We start from the raw sequence: 23,046 nt of genomic DNA, 5'->3' as shown, positions 1-23,046 counted from the left end.
GTTGTTGCTGAGGCTGTGAGAAGAGGATTCTTTCTGTTGTCATGTTTAAACACACTGAACTTCTGCCACTAGGGGGCTCTCAATCAAAACTCTGGTGTTGTTGGGTTTTTTTTTGTCTCTCAATCAAAACATTAACAAAAGACCAAGGTGTAAAAAAGTGTATGTGGCTTAAAACTTGATAAAAAAAAAGCCTCTGGCAGGGAACACAATGTATAACAGATATGATGTCATCAACAGGCGACCAAACGGATTAAAATCAACCAATTTCTCCAGGTTTGAAAATTGCTGGAAGCATTTGGGATAATGTAAGTACACAAATCAATAGGAATAATAACATATCTCTAGTCATTTTAATGTGGAAAAGTTAAATATTATAACTTTAAAGGAATAACTTGACGGTAAAAACATGAGAAGATTGATGCCACTCTCGCAGCTGTCCAGTAGATATGAAGCTGCACAGCGTGTCTGTCGGACGGCCACCTATCTGTGTTTGTAAGGTTTTACATTTGTTAACTCTGATATTTACATTCACAGATTTTTAGAAAATTTATTATAAGCTTAAATGCAAACTACAAAAAAGGAAAAGTTGTTGTTTTTTTTTGGCATAAACAAGTTTGATGGGACTGAACGGGCACCAGGATCCAGTTCTCCACAGTTCAGACGTGACGGTCTCAGCAACAAACCACATAAACATACTTCCCAAAGTCGTGACGCTGTCCCTTTAAAGCCGTGGTTAAGGCCTCACATCAGACTGTATGATATTGTGACATTAGTCGTGTTGACCCACGCAGTCACTTTCTCACTTTCTCTACAGTATCACCTCAGTATGAGTCACAGTTCCTTCATCTCTTGATTTTTGCTTCTCCTATTTTCGAGCGCTTCCTGTTGGACAATAAGACACCTGAGCGCCGCTTGATTTTTATTTTTTGTCCTGCCTGATTGACCCATATTAAGCAATAAAAGGGAGGCAGGCTGCTTGTCAAGGATCATTAAGTCAGCAGACACCTACCCCGAGGAAGTAGGAGGGTCAGCGAGTTGACTCATAGTTCACGACCGAGTCAGTATCTCTTGTTCACTGCGGAGGAAAGCAAACACTGCGGCGGCGCTCAGATCTGTCTTTCGAACAAGACCTTGTTAGACGACGCTGAGCTACCTTCAGCGGGGTGTAGTTAATTCACACAGCATGGCCTGGCACCGACCGGCACATTCTGTGAGGGTCTGAGCGCACACAAACACACACGCACACACACAGACGCACACACTCTGAATCAGATCATCTGTAAATCTGGCCCACTCCAGGTTCAGCGTGCCAGGTCATAAATTGCGTGCAGTCTCAGTGAACTCCAGCCCGCCTCCTGCCAGCCACGTGAAAACAAAAAAAAAACAGAACAGATAAGTATAAAATTTGTGTTGATACGGTCGGAGGAGATGGTAAACAGATTAAACTCAGCAATATGCCACAGCTGATTTCCAGCTGTTTTACTGCTTCATCTGCAAACATGGAGAATACGTCTTTGTTCCAGCGTCGTTTCACCTGTAGCTGTGTTTGTGCATCACACAATGTAAACTCAGTTTATTTGTAATATTTTAATTGGGGATGAAAAGGAGGATTTTTTATTCATATAATTTCTTATGTCTGTTTGGGTTACTGACATAAAATCAGTAACAGAAATCACAAACATTTGATGCTTCCAGCTTCCACATGTGAGGATTTGCAGTTTTCCTCTCGTGAAGTGAATATATTGGAGTTTTTGATTGTTAGTGGAACAAAAAACAAAATGGGTTATATGACGAAGATGAAGTCAGTGTGTGCTCTGGGAAATTATGACGGGCTTTATTCGCTGTTTTATGATGTTTTACAGACAAAACAACTCGACAATTAATTGAGAAAAGGATCTGCAGATGAATGAGTGAAATAATTATTTAGTCTAGTATTGGGTAAATTAAGTTAATGAAGTTAAAGATCGTCTTCCCCTGTTTGTTTTAAATAAGTCTAATGTCAGTGTCATTTGATCCAGTTGACTTCCAGTGGAAATGAGTCCCAGGATCATTTCTAAGACTCTGACCAAACGACTCTGGACTGTATTTGTTGTGTTGTTTTTACCATCTGTGTTTCTGTCTCAATCCGTCAGGCCTGTGTCTCGTGTTCAGAGCAGAGCACATGGGACCTCTTAACTCCCTCTTAACATGCTTTGTTTGCCATCACACTCCTCATTCTAACAGACAGCTGTGACAAACGTTGTTTTGGAGCCCGTCGCTAAATAGTGAGAAGCTCTGGCCGGAGTTGCGTGGGCATCAGTGTGTTTGGTGTGAGACCGTGAGAGCGCTTTGTGGCAGAAGGAAACGGCTCACAGTGAGAAAAAAGGGGCCACAATTGACTTTACCGCACTCCACTCACCCCTCAGTTCAGCAAGAAGCTCGTCTGACCTAAATTCACTTTACCTCATCTGCCTAGACATTTGTTTAGCCTTCTGGGCAAACACTTAGAGAAATGTATGAGGGAGAGGGAGAAAAAAAAGAATACATATGCTTGAATACATCACATTTAGTCAGGGGAAAAGCAAAAACCCGGACATCTGCAGACATATACAGCCCTCTAGTGGCAAACTACAAGGGACCTGGATGTTTGACAGAGAGGGGGCTTCAAGTGCTTCATGCACAATTTCCTAAACCATCTGTGGAGGTTGTTCCCATCTACAGGCCGAAGCTCTGTAACGTTTTTCCCCATTTAACATCAGACCTACGTTCGTGTAACAGGGCTAATAAATGTTACTTAATACCAAATCATAGGAGTCACGAGTGAATAAAAAAAAAACAACGGAGGCTGAGCAGAATGAATGAATTGAGGTCATAGAATCTCACCATCAGAGAGAAAGAGAGAAATTTTGTCTTTTGAGTACTGTACTCATTACAATAGCCCGGAGGAACTGTGTGCTGTGAAATCATATGCTCTAGTTAAGCTAAACAAGGGCAAGGTATTCCCACATGAAGGGCAGATGAGAATAAGTAAGTGGAAACGCAGACAGATGAGTAAGAGTTGAGGATGGTTTAGTGCTGTTTGGCCCTGGTATCTTACTCAGATTCTCAGGTTGCAAATATATTCTCTCTCTCTCTCTCTCCCTCTCTACCTCTACCTCTCTCTGTCAGTGTGTGTGTGTGTGTGTGAGGCAAACCTCAGGGGCTCAGTGCAGCGAGCTCATTAAAGGCTTTATTCCACTTCCAGGATCGAGCAGGATTGCAATATGGACATTGTTTATACACAAATGTTGCCCTGGGAATAATGTTTATTTCTATTACCGTCTTGGAGGAAAAAAAAAAAGAAAGAAAGAAAGAAAAATAAGAATGCGGAGCTTGTCTGCACACATTGCTTTTTATGAAATAATGCCTCTCCAGGAGTGCTTTGAAGAAACGGCTATTTTTCTAACCACTGCTTTCCGGCCTGGAGTCATACATCAGCTGCTCTCGTCTTCAGTGGCACATGATGGTGTTGTGAGGGAGGCCTGAGAAGTAAAAGTGACAGAGCCGCGACACACAGAGTCACGTCAGGAACTCTTTCACATGGTAGTTTCAATGAACCTCGTCCTCTGAAGCTGCGTCGCTCATTAGCATATAGACTACAAATGTCACTGCACGTGCTCCGCGGCCGGACAGAGGATGGCGGGGAGTTTACCCCGGCTGAGCGGTCACACAAGTGTCATTTTAAGCGGCAGGGCCCGGCGGCGCGTCTGGGAGGTAGCCGATGACGCAGCGCAGTGTTGCTACACACCCCGAGCTGTGTTTGGAAACACTGAGGCAGCTTGCTACTACACTGGGAGCCAATGGGAACAGCTGAACCGTGCACTCTTTAGCCCAGCCAAGCGCAGAAAGAGAGGGGGGGGGGACAGAGACTCACAGAGATCCAGGAAATGCCTGAGCAAGAGGCAGCGACAGTGGGGCCCATCAGCTCAAACACACAGCCACATCAGGCCGCACATTGATCACCCTCACATGATATATCCACCTACACCCCCCCCCACCCACGTAATTGCATTGCTGTTTAGAGAGGCAGTCGTTATTTATAAAATATCGAAATAACAAATGGCGTCTCCCGGCAGATATTAAGAAGAGAGATGCCACAGATAAGTCAGAGGCAGGCGGCCGCCACGTCCCCCCGCGGGCCGCTTGCCCAGTCGCCTGGCTGCAGAAAACCTGCAGTCATCACAAAGTGGAAATATTTACTGCTCACACTCTTGCATATGGGAGGATGGAGTGTGGATGAGGGCGGCTGATAAATGACTGTGTTTGTGTTTCGAGGGGAGTGCTAATCAGATTCCTTCAGCTTCAGAGGCATTTGAGGACAGCCGAGCTAAAGGTCCTCAGTGCGGATTTATTTGTTGCACAAGCTGGAGTGGGAAGAGAGCCACCTGAAGTGTAACGCTGGAAAACAGAAAGTTTCAATTCACAAGGAAACGCAGGAGCACTTTCCTAAAGTTTTCATGCTGCTTGAAAAAATGCGATCGTACGCAAGCACTTAAAGGGCCGTCGGGAATGACTCATCTACATTCATCATCAGGTTTATTGGGTTAATCGTGTGGGTGTCTGTGGGCTTGTGTGTTTGTTTCTACAGAACACCCTTGAGACCTGCACCATCTGCAGTAAGCCCATCATGGAGCGCATCCTGCGGGCTACAGGGAAAGCCTACCACCCTCACTGCTTCACCTGCGTGGTGTGCCACCGCAGCCTGGACGGCATCCCTTTCACCGTGGACGCCTCCAACCACATCCACTGCATCGAGGACTTTCACAAGTAAGTAACTGAAGCTGCGCTCATCAGCAGTTTTATATTAACCATGGATCTAATAACTAATAACATGATCTAAAAGTGGTCACTTGTATTGATGATCTCGCCCGACTCTGTCGTTCTCCTCAGCTCTGTGAAGCATTTTAGCGTCTTTCAGCTCGATGTTTTGGTTTTTACGGCCTCCAGCTTTACCTGGTTGGATCTCACCGCTCTCACCGACCACCACGTTCTAGCCACAGGCGCCAGCTGATCTTATTACATCAACTTTATGCTGCTTGCCCAGCGCCAAACAACAGAGACCAAAACAGAGCTAAAAGGAGAGTTGAGTTAGGTTCAGTTCACTTTTCCTGTTTCAAAAACTTTCTCAAAACCTCAAAACAGTTTGCTGGATATATCCAGTAGCTTTGGGTTTCTTGCAGTTTCATCCAATCCAAATGATGTTAACAACAGTGTGCAAAACCTACAACCCCACACTGAACACAGGACATCTGAAGTGCAGCGCACAGTCACTGCATCCAACTGTTAGCTAACGTGCTAATGCTCCTACAACCACAGTTTAGTTTTGTTAGCATGCTGAGTAAAGAAGACACGAAGCTAAACACATCTTCTCCAATAACGCAAGAAACTAGTTTATTTTCCAAAATTGAGTATTTAAGTATTTAACGCTGCGCTACTCACTGTCTTTATATTACCAATGGATGAAGAGTGATGTGAGTAAAGTTCGTAGTGGCAAACACTCAACTGTGCAGATCCCCCTCAGCTCTATGAGGCGTTTTAGTGTCTCTCGGCTCATTGTTTTGGTTCATTTTCACTCTGTTTTTATTGAAAGAGCTCCGATAAACTCACTCACTACCTGCCAGACACAGCTAACGACTAGCTGTTGATCACTGCAGAGCGTTTAACAGCTTGAGAGACAGATTTTCTTTATCTCGTAATGGAGCTGAAATGAGAATTAAAATTACACTTACACCAGAAAACATGACAAATAATGCTAATGTTGCTCCGTGTCTGCTAGATGTGTAGCGAGGCTCACAACACAACTTAATGAGGTGATAATATGTGGTGTTTAACAAAAAAAATGCACAAAAAAAATCAAGCTATGCTGCTTTAAAATCCTTAACTCACTGTACAGATTCATCTATATTTAAGTCTTACCAGTACAAGATCTTAGTGGTTCCTTTTCGGGAAATCCTGCAAACAGTTTCACAAGCCCAGTGATCTTATGAGATGCAGCTGTGGACGTGAATTTAATAGTAAATTCCTGTTATTGTGTCACTCTCTGATTGCATAACGGCTACCTTACCAGAAATGTTCCTTTACTCAGTGACCAGAAGGGAAACAGAAGTAAACAGCTGTCTCTTGGTGTGAGTGCACAGCTTTTGCTTTGCGGAGTAGCTGCAGTGGGCCGTTGTTTAATTCCACATGACAAGTGTGACCTCGGCGATGCGGCCCTTCTGTGTCGAGGAATAGTCACGTCCCGGACCAGAGCTTGTTTTGTTTGTTCTTTGTTGTTTATTTCTGGCTAAGCCTGTACGTCCGTGTTTCCCCAAAGCCATGAAGTCCCCTCACTTCCTGATTCTCAAGCACCGAATAATCCTCAAATCTTCCATTTACGTGAAATATTTCAGAGAAGAGCAAATTTAACTTTTTAGTGCCACCTCAATATCTGAGCTTTAAAATACTTAAACCAAGGGAGGGAAAATGCAGTTTAAGCATTTTTTTCATGATGTGTTACCACAGTTGTTCTTTATAATAAATCCTATATTTACTCTTGTGTGAAGAACTGAAACTAGATCAGTCAGTCCAGCGGTTCCCTGACTTGGGGTTCGGCCGCATGCGAGGGCTCACAAGTGAAAACTCAGGGGTCCTGAGGACTGTTTTAACACTGGATCATCTTATAATTTTAGGCCTCTAAAAATTATTGAAATAAAATAAAGCAAGAAAAACCTTTTTTGGTTGAACTAGTTACAGCCAGTCGACAAACAGTATGGATTTCACTAAACTTCTCACCGACCGACGCTTGTTTGAAATTGTGTCACAGAAGGTCAACGTGAAGTCTCATCGCTGTCGTTGTTCTGAGCTCCTGTCTGCTGCTCTTGGTTGTCTCTCACAGGAAGTTTGCTCCACGCTGCTGTGTGTGCTCTGAGCCAATAATGCCGGCGCCGGGCCAGGAGGAGACCGTCCGCATTGTGGCCCTGGACCGCGACTTCCACGTGCAGTGCTACCGCTGTGAGGTATGTGGTCTGTGTGTTTATCTCTGCTGGTATCTGAGCTCCACATAATTAGCAGCAGCGGTTACGTACCGTGCTGCACAGCTGCAGGTGATAGTCATTATGGCGTGAAAGTGTAAAGCATAACACACATGCCCGTCCCTCGACTCACCTTTTTAGCGAGACGAGTGAATCATCCCTCTCTTACTCGCTTCAAAATAGCTTTCCATCTCTCCCCTCTGCAAAGTTCATGGACTTACATAGTAACCAATCAGTCAGCCGCCACTCGCTGGCTGATAAGCTGCGCTGAGACATTACGTGCCCGGCTAACGGAGAGGTAACGCGTCACATTGTCAAAGAACCGTGCCAGTGTGAGAACACGCAGCGTTTGGCAGACATAAAGGTCAAATGAAAGCAAAGCAGATTAGTTCAGCTGAAGGGGCTCAACAAGAGAAGAATTTTGTCACCAGGGAGACATGAGTAGGTGGAGCTGCAATTCTGTGTGTGTGCGTGTGTGTGTGTGTGTGTGTGTGTGTGTGTGTGTGTGTGTGTGTGTGTGTGTGTGTGTGTGTGTGTGAGAGAGAGAGTGAGAGAGAGAGAGAGAGATGGTGAAAGTGTAACCCGGTGTCACAGACAATGAGAAAATAATGCCAAAGCAATGGGTGTGTGTGTGTGTCTGTGTTTCTGTGTGTGTGTTCAGAGCTCTAAGAAACAAAAACAAAAAGGCCAAAAAATGATTCAAACACCTGTAAAACCTGTAACGTGTGTTTACAGGTGTTAGATCCAAAAACTGAGGGCAGGAGTCAGACAGAACATCCGCACAACAGGGCGGCGTCTCCATGTGAGAGAGACCTTCATCAGGGGAGACCGAGCTATATATAAAGACACAAACTCATCACTGCGGTATTTGTGATCTGCATGAGTGAGAGTCAATATAGACTGAATCAATCAGACACTTGCCTTAGAAACTACGACGTGGAAAATAACAAGGAAGCAGGAGACTTTTGCCCTGATGGTGGCGCTAGTTCATCCTGAGGGGAACATGAATGACTTTATTAAATCTCACAGCAAACCGTCCAACAAGTGGTTGAGACATTAATGTCACGCTCGTGGTGGAGCTGGAGGAAAAGTAAGGGAATCAAATCTGAATCTATCTGTCTATATCTGTTGATACCTGTGACAACAAAATCATTAAAAACAGAAGAAAAACAAATCGAATCCACGGATATCGTGTCCATGGAGACGGGAGATGAAATATTTTTGTTTTAAAATGAAAAGGAGGAATGGAACTTAATGATGACACATGACCAACTATAATCACCTCATCAGCTCATAGGAAATGTAACTTGTGGTTTTGCTGCAGAGAGCGACTGTAACTTGACGCAGGCTGATGGTTTTCAAACAGCTGTTAAGTGTCTCATTTTGGGGCGTGCGCACAGCGAGTGTGTGTGATCGCCGAGCGTGGCTAATGTCTCTGTTTACGGACTGACGGGAGTATCTGTGTCCTGCAGGACTGTGGCTCCCTGCTCTCAGAGGGGGACAACCAGGGCTGCTACCCTCTGGACGGACACGTCCTCTGCAAAAACTGTAACACCAGCCGCATCCAGGCCCTCACCGCCAAGGCCACCACTGACCTCTGAACAAGCCGCCGCCCGGTCACCTCCACTGTGATAATCCAACGCCCTCTCTCTCTCTCTCTCCCTCTTTCATTCTCTCTCTCTCTCTCTCTCTCTCTCTCTCTCTCTCGCAAACATACCCATCCACACACGCTTGCATTCCTCAGCATACACATATATATCCCTCTATATATATATATATATATATATATATAATTATATATATATTCACCTTCAGTAACAAGAAATAGCATCACGTGTTCACCTGCAGACATTATCTATCGACTCGGTACAATCACAGAAGAAGAAGAAGTGTTTTTGTTGTTGTTGTTTTTTTTAACTGTGTTGCTGTTAAAGGAACAGTTCCACATTTTGGGAAATACGTTGACACACTTTCTTGGCGAGAGCGAGACGAGAAGATTGATGCCTGTACGCTAAGTATGAAGCTACAGTCGCCGGGTGGTTAGCTTAGCTTTAACAACAAAAAACAGAAACAGCCTGACTCTGTCCAAAGTGTAAAAAAAATCCACCACATAACTACGTCTTTTTTTACGACTTATGTTTTCAAAAAATTATATTATTACATTATTTGTTGAGCTTTGGAGCTACTGACAGAGCCAGGCTAGCTAATGTCCCCGTTTTCTTTATGCTAAGCTACCGTACCGTAAAAGTGGCATCAATCGTCTCATCCAATTCTCAAAAATCAAATTTCCCAGATTGTTAAACTGTTGCTTAAAATCACTCAAAATCCACCAGTTACAGGATACATCATCCACATATCGTTATTATTTCATATCATTATTATGTTCACCCTGTATGTTTCAGCCACGCGTGTGTGCATGCACAGCTCAGATGTTCCTCGCTGACTGGTTGTTTGTGAGAACCGACTCCAGCAGAACATGCAAAGTGTTCGACACATCTGCCCCGCAGGTGTAGACGCCGCGGACGCACGTGTTGTATGACTGTGGCTTTAGCAGTGTTTAGAGAAAAAAAAAAAAAAAACCATGAGCAAACTGTAAATTGTTTGGAGCGTTCGTTTTATTCTTTCATCTTTATTATGGTGCAAATCCACCGACGGTTCACACAGAGGGATGAAATAACACACTCGAGATCATTATTACAAAACAGTTCTGCCCTGATTGAACACCAAAGAGTTGAATTTAAACTGCCATATTTCCTGTGTACTTAGTTTGTATGCAACTATATTAAACATTACCTTCAGCGTATTGATTAGAAACACAGGAGCCGTTTTCAGTGTCAAGAACAAAAATTTGCAAGAGGCAGCTGTTGAACACAATTCCCCTTTTTTCAACACCATATTTTCTCGTATACTTTCCTATAGAATTTGCTTTGATGAATACAGTAGATTATTTTTCTGTTGGCCTGAACAGTCCAATCATCACACTCCACTCATACGAACACATACGGCCTTATGTTTGAGTTTAATCATAAAGTTTCGAAGCAGATAGATATCCTCATTCACCATGCCATGGATCAAATAGGTGATTGTACTCTAAGCAGTCTGGCAGGGATAATGAATATGACATGGCTATGCAATTTTTAATGTTAATTGCATTGACACTTTATAAGGAATTTTATAAATAAGGAAATATTTTACCTGTACAGATGCAAGCATAAGTGTCCTTATAGTAATCCTTTAATCCAAACTATGCTGTTGGTACTGTGTGACTTTGTGTGTCACTGTGCTGTATGTCAGTATTGATTGTTCCATTGACTCTCGTCTTTTATATTTAGTGTTTGTTTAAAGTTGACGGGCAAAGAAGGGACCTGGAGAGTTTCCCAAATATATGACTGATATTATTATGTGTTCCACTAAGGGTGACGGACCAGTAGTTTGACCGCTTGATTTGATAGTTACTTTAATATAATGACTGCCGCAGTAACAAGTAGGAAGACATTTGATGATGTTGAGTTAAATGTACACAAATGTACTTTGACCACTAAAAGCGCTATGCAGCAGTGTTTTCATGAGCTTGCCCATTTCTTGTTTGAATCCCTGATGTACGGTGGCCCGGAGAGCTCAACGCACTGCAACTTTTTTTTTTTTTTTTTTGAATTTGCAGCGCGTTGATATATTTGCATGTGTTTTCTTCAGCTGCAGAGCGTTGAGCTCTCCGAGGCCGCCGTACTGACGCCGCCTCCCAACCAGATGGAAGGAGGCGATCAGTTGTACGTAGCAACATCACTACAAAGAGACACAAAACAAAGAGGTTTAGTTCCTCTTTCACTGTGGGGGTCTTCCTCCTATATGCAGGAGGGGTGGGGGGACCTTTAAAACGTCCAGCATCCAAGGACCCATTGTCCATCGCTGTAGACGCCAAAAAGCACCCGGGTCATGTGATTTTTCACAGCTGGTTTCGTACTATTCCACTGATTAACATGCAAAGAAATGAATCCGTGCACCTGCAGAAGGAAGAGCGGTGATGTAAACATCGCACAACTGAAATATTTCAAACAAGAAAGGAAATGAATTCGGAGAGTTTGTTAGATATACACAATACATTTTGATGAGAAAAATAACTTACATTTGTTTACAAGTAAAACTCCACAGGGTACCTCCGAACAACAAAGACAGTGTAATTCATAAGTGCCCGTTTCCGGTCTATTAGTGTTGTGGTTTGCAGTCGACCACATAAAACGAGACGGGAGTATTTCCCAAACCTTGATTACACATCTCTAGTGCATGTGGATTTATACTTTATGAACCTTATAATTATACTTTTCCGAGAACTCTCTGTACTTCCTGTTTTCCTCACACATTAAGTAGTTGTGTTTACTGCCATAACAAAGTGATTATACAAACAAGAAAATCTCTTTTTATATATATATATATACTGTGTGTTGTAATCACTATCTGGTTACGGCAGCCTTGTTGGATCAATTTGACTGTGGCAATGTTTTAACCAGGGTAACGCATTGTAAATAACTGTGCTAATAAGCCCATTAATAAATGAACAGTGATTGACATTAATCAGACCTCAACTACGACACGTTTTCTACATTAAACAGAGAAAACTGTCGACCATTTCAAATCTACAGGAGCATTTAATGTTTTTCTAAATACACGGTAAAAAAAAACTCCGGCTGTGTTTGAGCTGAAGGTGAGAAGGTGGTTGGACACTTTTTATTTGGTTACAGACAGAACCAGCCTCACACGCCTCGAGCAGGAAGTGAGTGAATGCTGGTCCTGCAGAAGGTTAGTCAACCTAAACTCCATATCCCGAGGAATGTTTTCATCAATATTTGAAGCACATATTTAGCCAGACAGTTCACCGGTCACAGAGAAAAAATCTAAGAGACAACGAGACTTTTGCAGCTTAAGAAAATCATATCGGACGAGTGCAGGGCTTGAGAAAGAAACTGTAATGTGTCTTAAAGACATGTTGAAGTATCTCAACAGTGTCACAAAGCTCAAACTTGTTAGAAAAGTCTATTTATAGATTTATAGTTTTATTCGATATTTGAGTCTGGATTTCTCTCGAGTTACAAAAGACACTTGTTCTGTGTCGTCTCTCTGCTCTGCAGAATAAAAAAACACTCACACCAGCTGCATTACATCCATACTTACTTTGGCCACTTGACTCCTCAGTGAGACATCTGATTACCACCGGTTGTTAGGCAACAGAGGATAAAAGAAAATACACACTCCATACACCGTTACGTCACTAACGTTGCTAGGTTTCAGCTCGCCGTAGCATCCCGCGTTGGCAGCGTGTTAAAGGTCGACGCAGGGCATTCGGACCCGCTCGGATAATCTGACAGCGGCGTTAAAGACGCGGCGAGAGTTTTACTTCTGGTGAGGAAAACACAAATGAAGATGTCGAAGTGATGTTAGGAGGCAGAGGAAACAAGCTTTCATCCCTGCAGTCGATGAATTAAAAAAAAAACAGTGATGCTCATTTAAAATTCTTATTCAGGTATCAGGTAAAGTCGAGGTTCTGTAGCTGGTCAGTTGCACCTCTGAGCCCCGGCTTTCTACAGCAGACTCCACGTTTACTGAAGCCACACCGGGATCCATTATTCAGATCTGGTTCTCTTTCTCTCCCTCTGCACAGGAAAACACACATGATCGCAATACTGTAGCAGCAGTTGCTGTGCTGAGGAGGCATACAGTCATCTTCATCGACATCTATGCACAGATGTAGAAAGTGTGTAGTTGCGTCTGACTGTTAAATCAGAAATGAGGCAGATAATACGGGCGTCGGTTAGAAATGTTGTTTGCAGCACACGGTCAAACTTTGTGCTTGTTTGAGAGGATGCCAGTTTTCAATGCTACAGTTTGGCAAAGGGAATTTAATGCGGTTAATAAAAAAACGAACATAATAAAGCTGCGCTAATCAATATTTTTATATCAACAAAGCGTTAAAAACCAAAGTGTAATGTGAAAGCTGATCCCACGTCAGAATTATCACCTGATTTTTCAGTTCCACTTCCACCATCTTTAGAGTCTTTCAGCTTCTGCAACTTTAATGATTTGGTCCACACTCACCGATCTACTCATTCTTGTTTTCAGTCACAGGAAGCAGCTTTAGTTCCCAAAACCAACTTTATGAGGTGACAATGTGTCAGTGTTGTGTTTACAGCCTGTTCCACTGCTCACATGTGGCTACAGTAATGCAGGTTAAAGCCAGATGTTTTAGAGAGTAGCTTTTAAACTAAGGGCTGCAAGCTCCGCAGGAAATGGTCAAGAAATTTATACTAATTCTGAAGTGTTAAATTAAATATTTTAGTATTTTATAATTTGCCTATTAGCATGTTTTTTTTTGTTTTTTTTATTTGTTTTTTTTACAAAGCGTACCCTGGTCTGGTTGATGAGCACGGAGTTTAATCTCTGCTGCAGTTTGTCAATGTGCCATTAAAGCTGTGTTAAACTCCTGTCAGTGCTCTTTGTACGGACACATCACACATCTGACATGAATCTTATCAAAAGTTTGATGCTACAAATATAAAGAAACAAAAAACATTGATGATTGATTTTTTTTTTTTTTTGTGTGTGTGTGTGTGTGTGTGTGTGTGTGTGTGTGTGTTCAGTGCATTTGTGTTGTCTAGCGTCTTTGTTCTACCCATGTTTGTAAAAGTGCCTTTGGCTGAGCAGTATTGAATCACTAAACTGTTCCTGTGTGTTTCATGTTTCGCCGTGCCTCCCTCAAAGATTTTTCACCTTGTTTACTTGTTTTTGCCAAAGTAAATAAACAGGATCCCTTTTGTTTGGGCCAAGTCTAAATCCATACAGTAGGTGTTTCCATCAGGTGTGGTGCTTAAGGCTGCAGCAGCGGAGTGTTAAATGGTGCTGAATGTGAAACTCGCCTTAAGAGAGCTTGACCCTCTGTTGTTAGAGTTAAGCATCTCATCTGTTCTTGATCATTGGAAGGGGCATGTAGTCAACTGTTGTTTTTTTTGTTTTTTTTCCTTCTTCAATAAAAGCTTTTGCAATAGCATCACGTCTCTGCATCTGCGTTTGCTTTTAGTCTTTTGCAGCGTTTTGTCGAACGACATGAGAAAATATTAAAAAATCTCCTCAGGCGAAAGCCCCCTCCCCCCTGCCGCTGGTTAACACTTGCCCTTTGGCTCCTGGTCCATTGGATCTCACAGGTAATGAGCTCTTTCTCTCCGTCTTCTCCTGGTGCTCCGCTCAGACCTCCCGGTGACCTCCCGAGCAGCGTACCTGCAGATGAAAAGGGATTTGTTCCCAACAAGTATAACCCAGTGCTACTTCACTCTCTTCAGGAGTCATTTAAAAGCCCTTCATTGGCAGCAAATGCCCCGTGCTTACACAGCTCAGATTCATTTCCTCCTGTCTCATGCTCTCTAGACGAATTGGAATCACCTGCTTAATAGAAATCTTAGACTCGCAATAGTCTTTTGAGTGCACATCTGGGACAACGGTTTAATTACACTGAGATACAGTGTGCAGTCTCCGCTTTTTTTTTCTCTCCCTCTTTTTTTTTTTGTGGCAACGATCAGCAAATGCACTCAACTATGAAGTATACTTACTGCTGGGATCAGCTTGATGGAGTTGTTAGAATAATTTAAAGACTTTTTTTTTTTTTTTTTTTTTTTTTTTTTTTACTGTCGCCTTTCCACGACCCGCTTGATTTAATCCTTTCCATTTGTCATCTTTACTTGTGTGCCACATATCAGCAGTAAGTGACTGAGCATTTCATTTCCTTCCTGCAGATGGCTAAATTGAAACAGCAGTCTGAAATGTAAGAGCAGGAGAAGGAGATCTCCATGGACAAAGGTAGAAAAGTGCCATGTCCATTTAAATGTCAGAAACAAAGAAGCAAACAAAGCAGGAGCAGGGTTTCTCCTGAATCCAAAACAGACTATAAATATAAATATTTATCCCCAGCCAGCCCTGATGCTTACAGTAAATACAGTGGTCATATCAGCAGCTTATTGCTCTCCAGCCTCTGACGTGAACTGTGAACTATTAAGAATGTATTCATCCCCTTTAGTCCTCTGCTGGTAAACTGAAGACTCTGACATGCCAGCAAAGCAGGAGATTTCCTAGTAATTTTTTGCTCAGTGTGCTGCGGGCGATACTGCGTGTGTGTCTGAGAATGAGAAGCCCCTCCAGCAGTTTAGCCGAGGACTTGCTTTACTGCACATAAATCTGGTGTTTACAAACAGATTGATGAGTGATGGGCCCTCCAGCCAACATCATGTACCCACCAATTTCTTCCTCTGCATAAAATTCCAGTGTCGAGTCTCCTGGGGCCTGCTTCGGCGTTTTTTTAATGTCTTCTTCTAATACGCAGAATTATGGCCTGAATTATTTACCGGGAATCAGAGATGAGCACGAGGGAGCAAAATGGGCCACTATCATGCATAATCTCGCGCACTGTAATTTAAATGAAGTTGTCATATGGTCAGATTTACATAACATTACAATGTGGGCCGACATTGCAGGGCTCTGAGCTTAATGTTATTAGCTCTAAAGCGAATTCCCACTGTGCATTTGCATCAAGATCATTGATTTTTGTGTGTCCTTGAGTTGGCAAAAGGCAGTGATGTAATCACTGAGTCAGTGTTGCTCTTGGTAGAACTTTGAGCACGTTGCATGAAACCATTATAATGTTTTCTTCTTCTACAGCTGGCTGTGAGCGACCAAGGACTGGCCAAGGTGCCTGCAGAGCTCAAGGGTTCCAGACATGTCTGTAACTGACTGTTTTACCTCCATCGAAACAATTTCAAATAAATAAGAACATTTCTGAGTCTGTCCTTTATAAAGGAAAGAGAAACAGACTTCATCAGAGCTGCAGACAGTGTCACAGGTTGCTCAGAAGCCAAACTTTTTTTTAATGTGCCTTCATTACAGACTGATGCAAAACTCTGAATGTTGCATGACTCATTCATGAATGAACAATAAACATTTTAAGTGCCATTATCCATGCAACAGCGTTTCTAAAAACAACTGAAATCATGTAAAATGAAAATCTTACCTCTGGCGATCACTCTGCTCTTCACAAGCATCATTCAGTCTGGTTTATGTGAACTGTATTTGGTTCCTCTAATATTCTGCCACGCTCCACATTGTTATTCTTTTTGTTAATGCATTAACATTTAATAATACACATCAAACATAATTTTTTAGCATTGAAATGTTCAATATACTGATGTTATCTGTAAAACAAAACAAAACAAAACAAAAAGACACAAAATGGAGATTTTACTCAACAAAATAGTGAAATGTTACACACTTCAATTTTCTTTTCTTTTCTTAATGTATAAATTAGTGAGAAACAAATATACTTCTTGTCACCAAAACCTAGCTAATGTTATCTTCAAAAATGGGGTTACATTTTCCAACGTGAGCAAAATGTACCTACAATATAAAGAATGATATGATCTTTTACTAAAACATGCTAGCAGCAAGGATCTACACGTAGCAATGTGGGTGGGCCATCTTTGCCTCCATATTTACTGACATTAAAATTCTCATAATGTCTGGTATCCACATCGTATCTAGATTTTAACCTGACTACATTTCCACCTGATGTTAGTACGACTCCAGTGTCCACATTTAAATCCAAAAATTACGAATTATTTTATTTAGTATTAAAATGTTCAATAAAGTACCATTAGCCAAAAAAAAGCTAGCTAGCTCCTAGCTTGCGAGCGCTGACACAGTGTGGTGTTACGCATTTTCGTCACTTCCAATGGGTCTTCTAGCCAGGAACAAACAACATAAGAGCAGCGTAGTTTTTTAGTCACGCTACCGGTGAGGCTCTAAAGATAGCAAATTAGCAAACATTAGCATGCTAACTTTCTAAACTAAGACACATGCTAATTATTCTGTGCTAAACATCAACATGTTAGCATTGTCACATTGAGTATGCTAGCATTTCTAAGCTGTGGACTGTTCACCTCTACACTAACTTGTGTGACGAGGGCTTTCTACCCCGCCATACCACCAGGCTCTGTTTAAGAAGTGGCCATTATGTTCCTCTTACAGTGCATCTTTCAAATGTGCTTCTTTTTTTTTTTTTTTTTGACATATTTCCAGGCTTTTTCTGTATAATAATAAATGTTATCCTCGTGTGGCAGCTTCCCGCTTTTAAACCAAGTGAAAAGAAAACACACAGGATGCAATGATTTCTTGCAGAATTACTGGGGAAGTTTCCTTTCAGCTGAGGAGCATGATTTTGCTGAAAGATTCAGCATCGGACCATCACACTCGACATGGTGGTGAGAAGCTGTGGAATAAAACCCAGTGCAGTGACTGTAACAGTTTGTTAGCGACATGGTTTGTGCTTGTAAAGCTGAAAATACAAACTGCAAACTGTTTTCTTTGAAGTAATACGTTGAAATGAAGGCGCAGCACCTGGACTGCAGACCGTGGTTGGGATAATGTATGGCTGGTGCCGGAAGCAGCAGAGCTACATGTTATTAGCCTGTTACTTAAGTATCATTCATCAAAAGAGAGCTTAGAGGTGGCTGACTCACTGCTGATGCATGCAGCAGGTTAGCTTGTACAAATGTGAAGTGTAAGAAGCAACTGCCCCCACAGAGCCCACGGTGGACGTGGTGACACGTTGTAAGTTATCAGGAAATGACCTGAAGCAGACTCTGCTATCTACTACATGATTTAATGCAGGGTGTGTGAGCTGCGGTGTGGACACCTGTTAAACTTCCAGTGATAGATCACATTCATGACAGATTTCTGGAAACTTTGAGCTCACAGCAAATGAATTGCAGTAATTATCATCATCACAGTAAAGACTTTGGTTTTTTGGTACTACAGTACTGATAATTACTGCACTTCATTGCTTGTGATATTAATAAATCTTTCACAAAATAAAACAAAATCAACTTCCCACATCAGGCACATGCACTCTTAACATTTCTTTGATTTCCTGTGCTTTGCCAATGGGCGTCCGTTCATAACCGAGATCCATTAAAGATGATCTAGTATCAGTTGCTAAGTTACAGTTACACAATGCTCACAGAGAAAACTGTCCCCATATTGTGATTCACATGCTCCGACACACACAGGAAGAGACAATGGGCAGAGTCCAGTAGAAATAACAATCGACTCTGTCAGATTACAGTCAGTTCTGTTTTTCTGTTTCAGCCGAGCGACGCTGTCTTCAGGCGTCAATAAGTAAAACAAAAACAAAAACGTGTGAATCACAAATGTATGTACCACGTGAACTGTACATTTATTTGTTTCTTCCATTTCTGGTTTTGTCTCTTAGCTTCCAGTTGCTATTGGCACAGTTATATAGGAAATACAAGTACAATGGTGATGATCAGTTCACACAGCCTGACTACTTCTCAAAATTGATAACACATGTCCACATTTTTTAGGACCTGACATCCACCACAGACATCAGATTCAAAACACGTTCTTATTGTCTTACAGCTGTGTGACTCCGCTAGCCTCCTTTGCTGTAGCAGCTGTAAATTGATGCTAATTTTCTCAGCATATACCTGCTTTAATAATTACTCCCAGTGGAGCTTTTACACATAAATAAAGTACAGTGCAACTCCACACCAGGACACTGTTTATCAGTAACAGTTAAGCGTCAAAAGGTATTTGGAAAGTCACCTTTTTGTATGTTTCAATTTGTTTTGTCTCTTAATTTATATTTGAGATGTGTGAAATGTTTAGTGCCAGATGTTGCAGTGCATTATATTCATCAAGTTAGATTGTTTTTAGCTGCTTCTCCAAACGAATCAGATTACAGAAGCGCGGAGGTCATCTCATTTCACTGAAGCTATTATTCTTTTGATAGAGCTACATTAATTATATGATACGTACTGTATAATAGATATATTGTTATTGTTCCTATCCACTTATACTTGTCTTGATTAAGATGAGTGTTGTTTTTATTCCAGTTGTTGTTGGAGATGATAAGCTCTGTGTTTCAAATACTCACCAATTTCTAAATTTACAGGCTGGAACATTAAGTCGGATTTCTCTGTTTTTCTGAAGGAGCATCAGAGTCAACAGCACTGAGAGGTAAAATCAGAGGTTTGACTTCAAATGTAGTTGTTGATTATTGATTGTAACTGTGAGCATTTGAGGATTTGCTCTTATTATTACTTCAAATTGTGAACCTGCACTATTTATTTAATTCAAATTGTATATTTTTATACAATAAAAAGTGCAATAATGCAGTGCTGCTTGGTCGCCCTCTGCCTCCCTCCTCCTCCCTCACCCTCACCCCTCTTGCCACAGTCTATCAGGCTCACACTGAACCCACCGAGTCAAACCAAATGATGGCTGATTTATATGCAACACGGGGGAAACGTTGAGATCCGGGTAAATCCACAGACTTTACTGACTTAGTGTAGGTGCGTTTCTCCGGCTCCACTGAAAGGTAAAGCAGTTCTCATGATTTAAGGCGCTCTTTGAGCTGTCACCTCTTGACCTCAGGGTAAGAAGCAGAGAGTCGTCCGTGGATTTAATGCAAAACCTTGTGTTTCGGTGTGAATTTTCATTCTCACACTAAAGTGGGCCGACTGAGTAAGCCAGTCGAGGATATATCTGAATGCTGTAACAACGGGCGCAAAAATAAATACCTTTTTTTTTTTTTCTTCTTACCTTGACAGTTGCTTGGATTGTTGAGTATTACCAATTATACCTGAACAGCTGCAGATAAGAGTTTAATAGGTATGGAGCGTTTCCATGTGAACCAGGCTGCTTTTGTGCTTACAAACAAGCACGTGTTATATCATAGTGCAAACAAGAACAATTTCATGTGTGTAAAAGAATCTGATACTGTACAGGTCTTATTGTTATCTGACCTAGACGTGAGATAAACTCCTTCACCCACATATGTTGGTTTCTATTAATCGTCAATTAGGGGAAGTTTGCGTTCCTACTATTACTACAAAATCTGCACCTGTTTATTCATTAATTACAGCTAATTATCTTAAGTGTTTATCCATTAAATTTAAATGTAAATTAAATTAAATTTTACTTTCATTAATTATGGCATTTTTTGACATTTCTATTCATACTTTTATCATTATTTTATAATCATCATCATTTCATTATTTTTTTTTACATGTTTAGGTAATTATCTCAGCATTTTATAAATCTAATTATTTCTAATTCAGAATTTCTGATGGGTGTTTTTACTGAGCACTTTGCCAGTTGCAGCTGGAAACCTATTAGTTATTTTGACAATACGTTTACTTAAGATCAGAACACTGTTAAATTTCGATGGTAACTTTCCTCGTATACAGCGTTTGATATATATTTCAAATCTCTTCTTTTTTTCTAAATTAGTTGAGCTTCTCCACAAACTGCAGACATACAACCAGGGTTAGAAGAAGCACTTCTATATGAGAATCACTATAAGACGCAAGTGCAGCATGTTTTACAGAACAGCATGTTAAGGACTCATGTTTATTCATGTAAACTGGGCCTTTGTGATGATGTCAAAGCTCAATACTTCTCTGGAAATTAGGCAATTTTGATCAAGTTTTTTCATTTTCCTTTTTTTTATTTTTTTCTTCTTCAGTTGAGGTCGCATAATTGAAATTTAGCCTCAGAAGTTAGCCTTCCACTGAAGCCTATGTACATCCATCTAGCAATCTTTCTCTTAGCTCATAAGCTTTTAATAAATGTGCGTTTGAGGTGCCTGAATTCTCTCAGAAGCGCAGAATGCAAATAGTGTCGGAAAACTCCAGACATCACAGAGTTCAACTGGTAACACCAGATGATAAAATGAGACGGCTCTTGATCACTTCAGCTTTGTTTTTGCATTTGAATTTCTCTCTTATCATATCACCCATGTGATAATTACACTTTAACAAGATAACATCAATTTCCAAAATTATCTCAAATGCCAGCTCCCAAGCTCATGTCTTTTTTCTTTGAACTGTAGAAAAACCTTTTCTATCTTTGTAGTATAAACTTGTGCAGCTGCCATTTCCACCACTTTTTTTTTTTTCATTTAAAAGTACAATATATATATATATATATATAATATATATATATATATATATATATATATATAAACAGTGCATGAAGATTGCATAAGGGTGGATTAGCATAACTTGCTTGGACTTCTTTCACCATACCACATTCAACAAAGGAATCTTGCAGGATGGTTACACAGGCAGATTAAGAATTAACAAGTATGACTTACTGTCTTACTGGATCCATCTGTTGTTTCCAGTTAGGCTTAATAATGGGAACTTTTGCCAACGTAAATGTTTAAATCAATGAATGATTGAACAGCTTTGATGAGCGCGTAGTCATTGAAACACATCTGTATGTTTTGCAAAATTAAAATCAGAGGGTGAAGGGTAGGGAGATACAGGCTGTATACCCATGTGGCCTCAATAACTTACAATGCAAGAAAAAAAAAAAAGAAAAAGAAGGAAAGAATACTTATTTTATAATCCCAGGACTGAGAATTATTTGATCACACATAATAAATCCAGCCACAGATGCTATTAAAACTTAAAACCCGGATCCTTTGGACCTAGAACAAAGGCAGTGGAAACATCAGTGATAAATTATTCACATCATCTTGTCGCCCCTCCCTCCCCCATCACTGTTTTGCTCAGACACTCCAAACTCATCCAACTCCGCCTCTTTGGCTTGAATTACTGGAGAAGAGACTTCAGATGCCTGAACTTGTGCACCTCCGCTCTGTCATAAAGTTCTCATGCTTTTCTCTGTGCCTTCTTTCTGTGGTATTGTTAAACTGATGTTAATAGCCTTATGCCATGTGTTGCTTAGTCTGGTGGCCGGCTCGATGCATTATTCAACATTTTTTCTTGGTTGGATGCAAAACTTAAATGAACAAGTTTCCACTTTGTCTTCATATTAAGTTCTTAGCCCTGTGGTACAGACTGTGATATCTAAACTATTTGATGGATTGACCATCAAACATGATACAAATATTCATGGTCCACAAAGGATGAAGCCTTCACCCTTTTCCTGACTTTACCTGCTGAAATGTTTGGTTTTGTAGTGAAATATCTCAGCAACTACTAAAACACCAGTAGAAATACAGAATAAAGTAGATTCATGTTAAAAATCTGTGATTTACTGATGCTTCTCTAGTTTTGAATATTGCTGAAAACATTTGAGATAATGTAAGTACACAACTCAATAAATTATTTAACATAGGTCTGTAGTAGTTGTAGTCATTATAATGAAGAAAAATGACATATTAAAGCTTTAAACAGGTGGATAACGGTGTTTCTGGAAGGTTGCTCTCATTTGAAAACACTAAAAGTGAAATATTAAATAGCAAAGAATTTAAAAAAGCTAGAGAGAAAAGGTCAAACCCTGCATTCTTTCTCATCTCCACACTCCTTCCCAGTTGCTACATTCATGTTTATTTATATCACCTGTCTACATACATCACATCATCATTTTGTCCAACTTAAATAAGATTAAGGCCAGCACAACATGATAATTTGGTAATTTGATTGTCTGTCAGTGTACATCTTGGATGTCCTGCTACTGTACACTGATGATTCAGCTCAGTGTGACAGATTTAAGCCGTCAATTTAACCTGCTCTGGCCGTCCTCCCACTTCTTCTCTCAGGCTGAGGTCTCCGGTTTATCAAACGCTCCTGAGTGAGTGATTTAGACTAACGGTGTTTTGTTCGGGCTCAACCAGCTGTGATTAAGGGGATTTGTGGGGGATTTTGTGGATTACCACTTCGACATTTGTGTGTAAACAGCTGAATGTCACAGGTTGTGTGTACTATCATGACTGAGTCCATTCACTTCTCGGAGTGGATTAAGTGAGAAGGCATCGATGCAATGCTGCTAACAGAGGAAGCAGCACCTCTTTCAAATTCAAAACGCAGTTTTACACGTTTTCCTTTTTAATGGTGGAGCAGTAGCATACAAATATTCAATGTTTCCATTGAAGGTTGAGTTTAATAAAAATCAATAACAAGCATGAATATAAGTAAATTGTTGACAGATACAACAT

General features: G+C 40.9%; 1 protein-coding gene across 4 annotated transcripts in view; it reads left to right on the top strand.

The window, feature by feature from the left end:
* Positions 1–11,602, top strand: part of lpp (LIM domain containing preferred translocation partner in lipoma) — a 141,350-nt gene extending 129,748 nt beyond the window's left edge. For all 4 annotated transcript variants that reach the window (XM_056377608.1, XM_056377604.1, XM_056377605.1 and 1 more), the window contains 3 exons: positions 4,607–4,785; positions 6,893–7,013; positions 8,501–11,602. In XM_056377608.1, coding sequence (XP_056233583.1) covers positions 4,607–4,785; positions 6,893–7,013; positions 8,501–8,629 — 429 coding nt within the window. In that variant the 3' untranslated portion in view covers positions 8,630–11,602. The remainder of the gene's footprint in view (positions 1–4,606; positions 4,786–6,892; positions 7,014–8,500) is intronic.
* Positions 11,603–23,046: the final 11,444 nt, after the last annotated feature.

Source organism: Seriola aureovittata, chromosome 6 (assembly GCF_021018895.1).
Source record: "Seriola aureovittata isolate HTS-2021-v1 ecotype China chromosome 6, ASM2101889v1, whole genome shotgun sequence".
Classification (NCBI taxonomy): domain Eukaryota; kingdom Metazoa; phylum Chordata; class Actinopteri; order Carangiformes; family Carangidae; genus Seriola; species Seriola aureovittata.
This window is presented reverse-complemented; position numbering and strand designations above follow the sequence as displayed.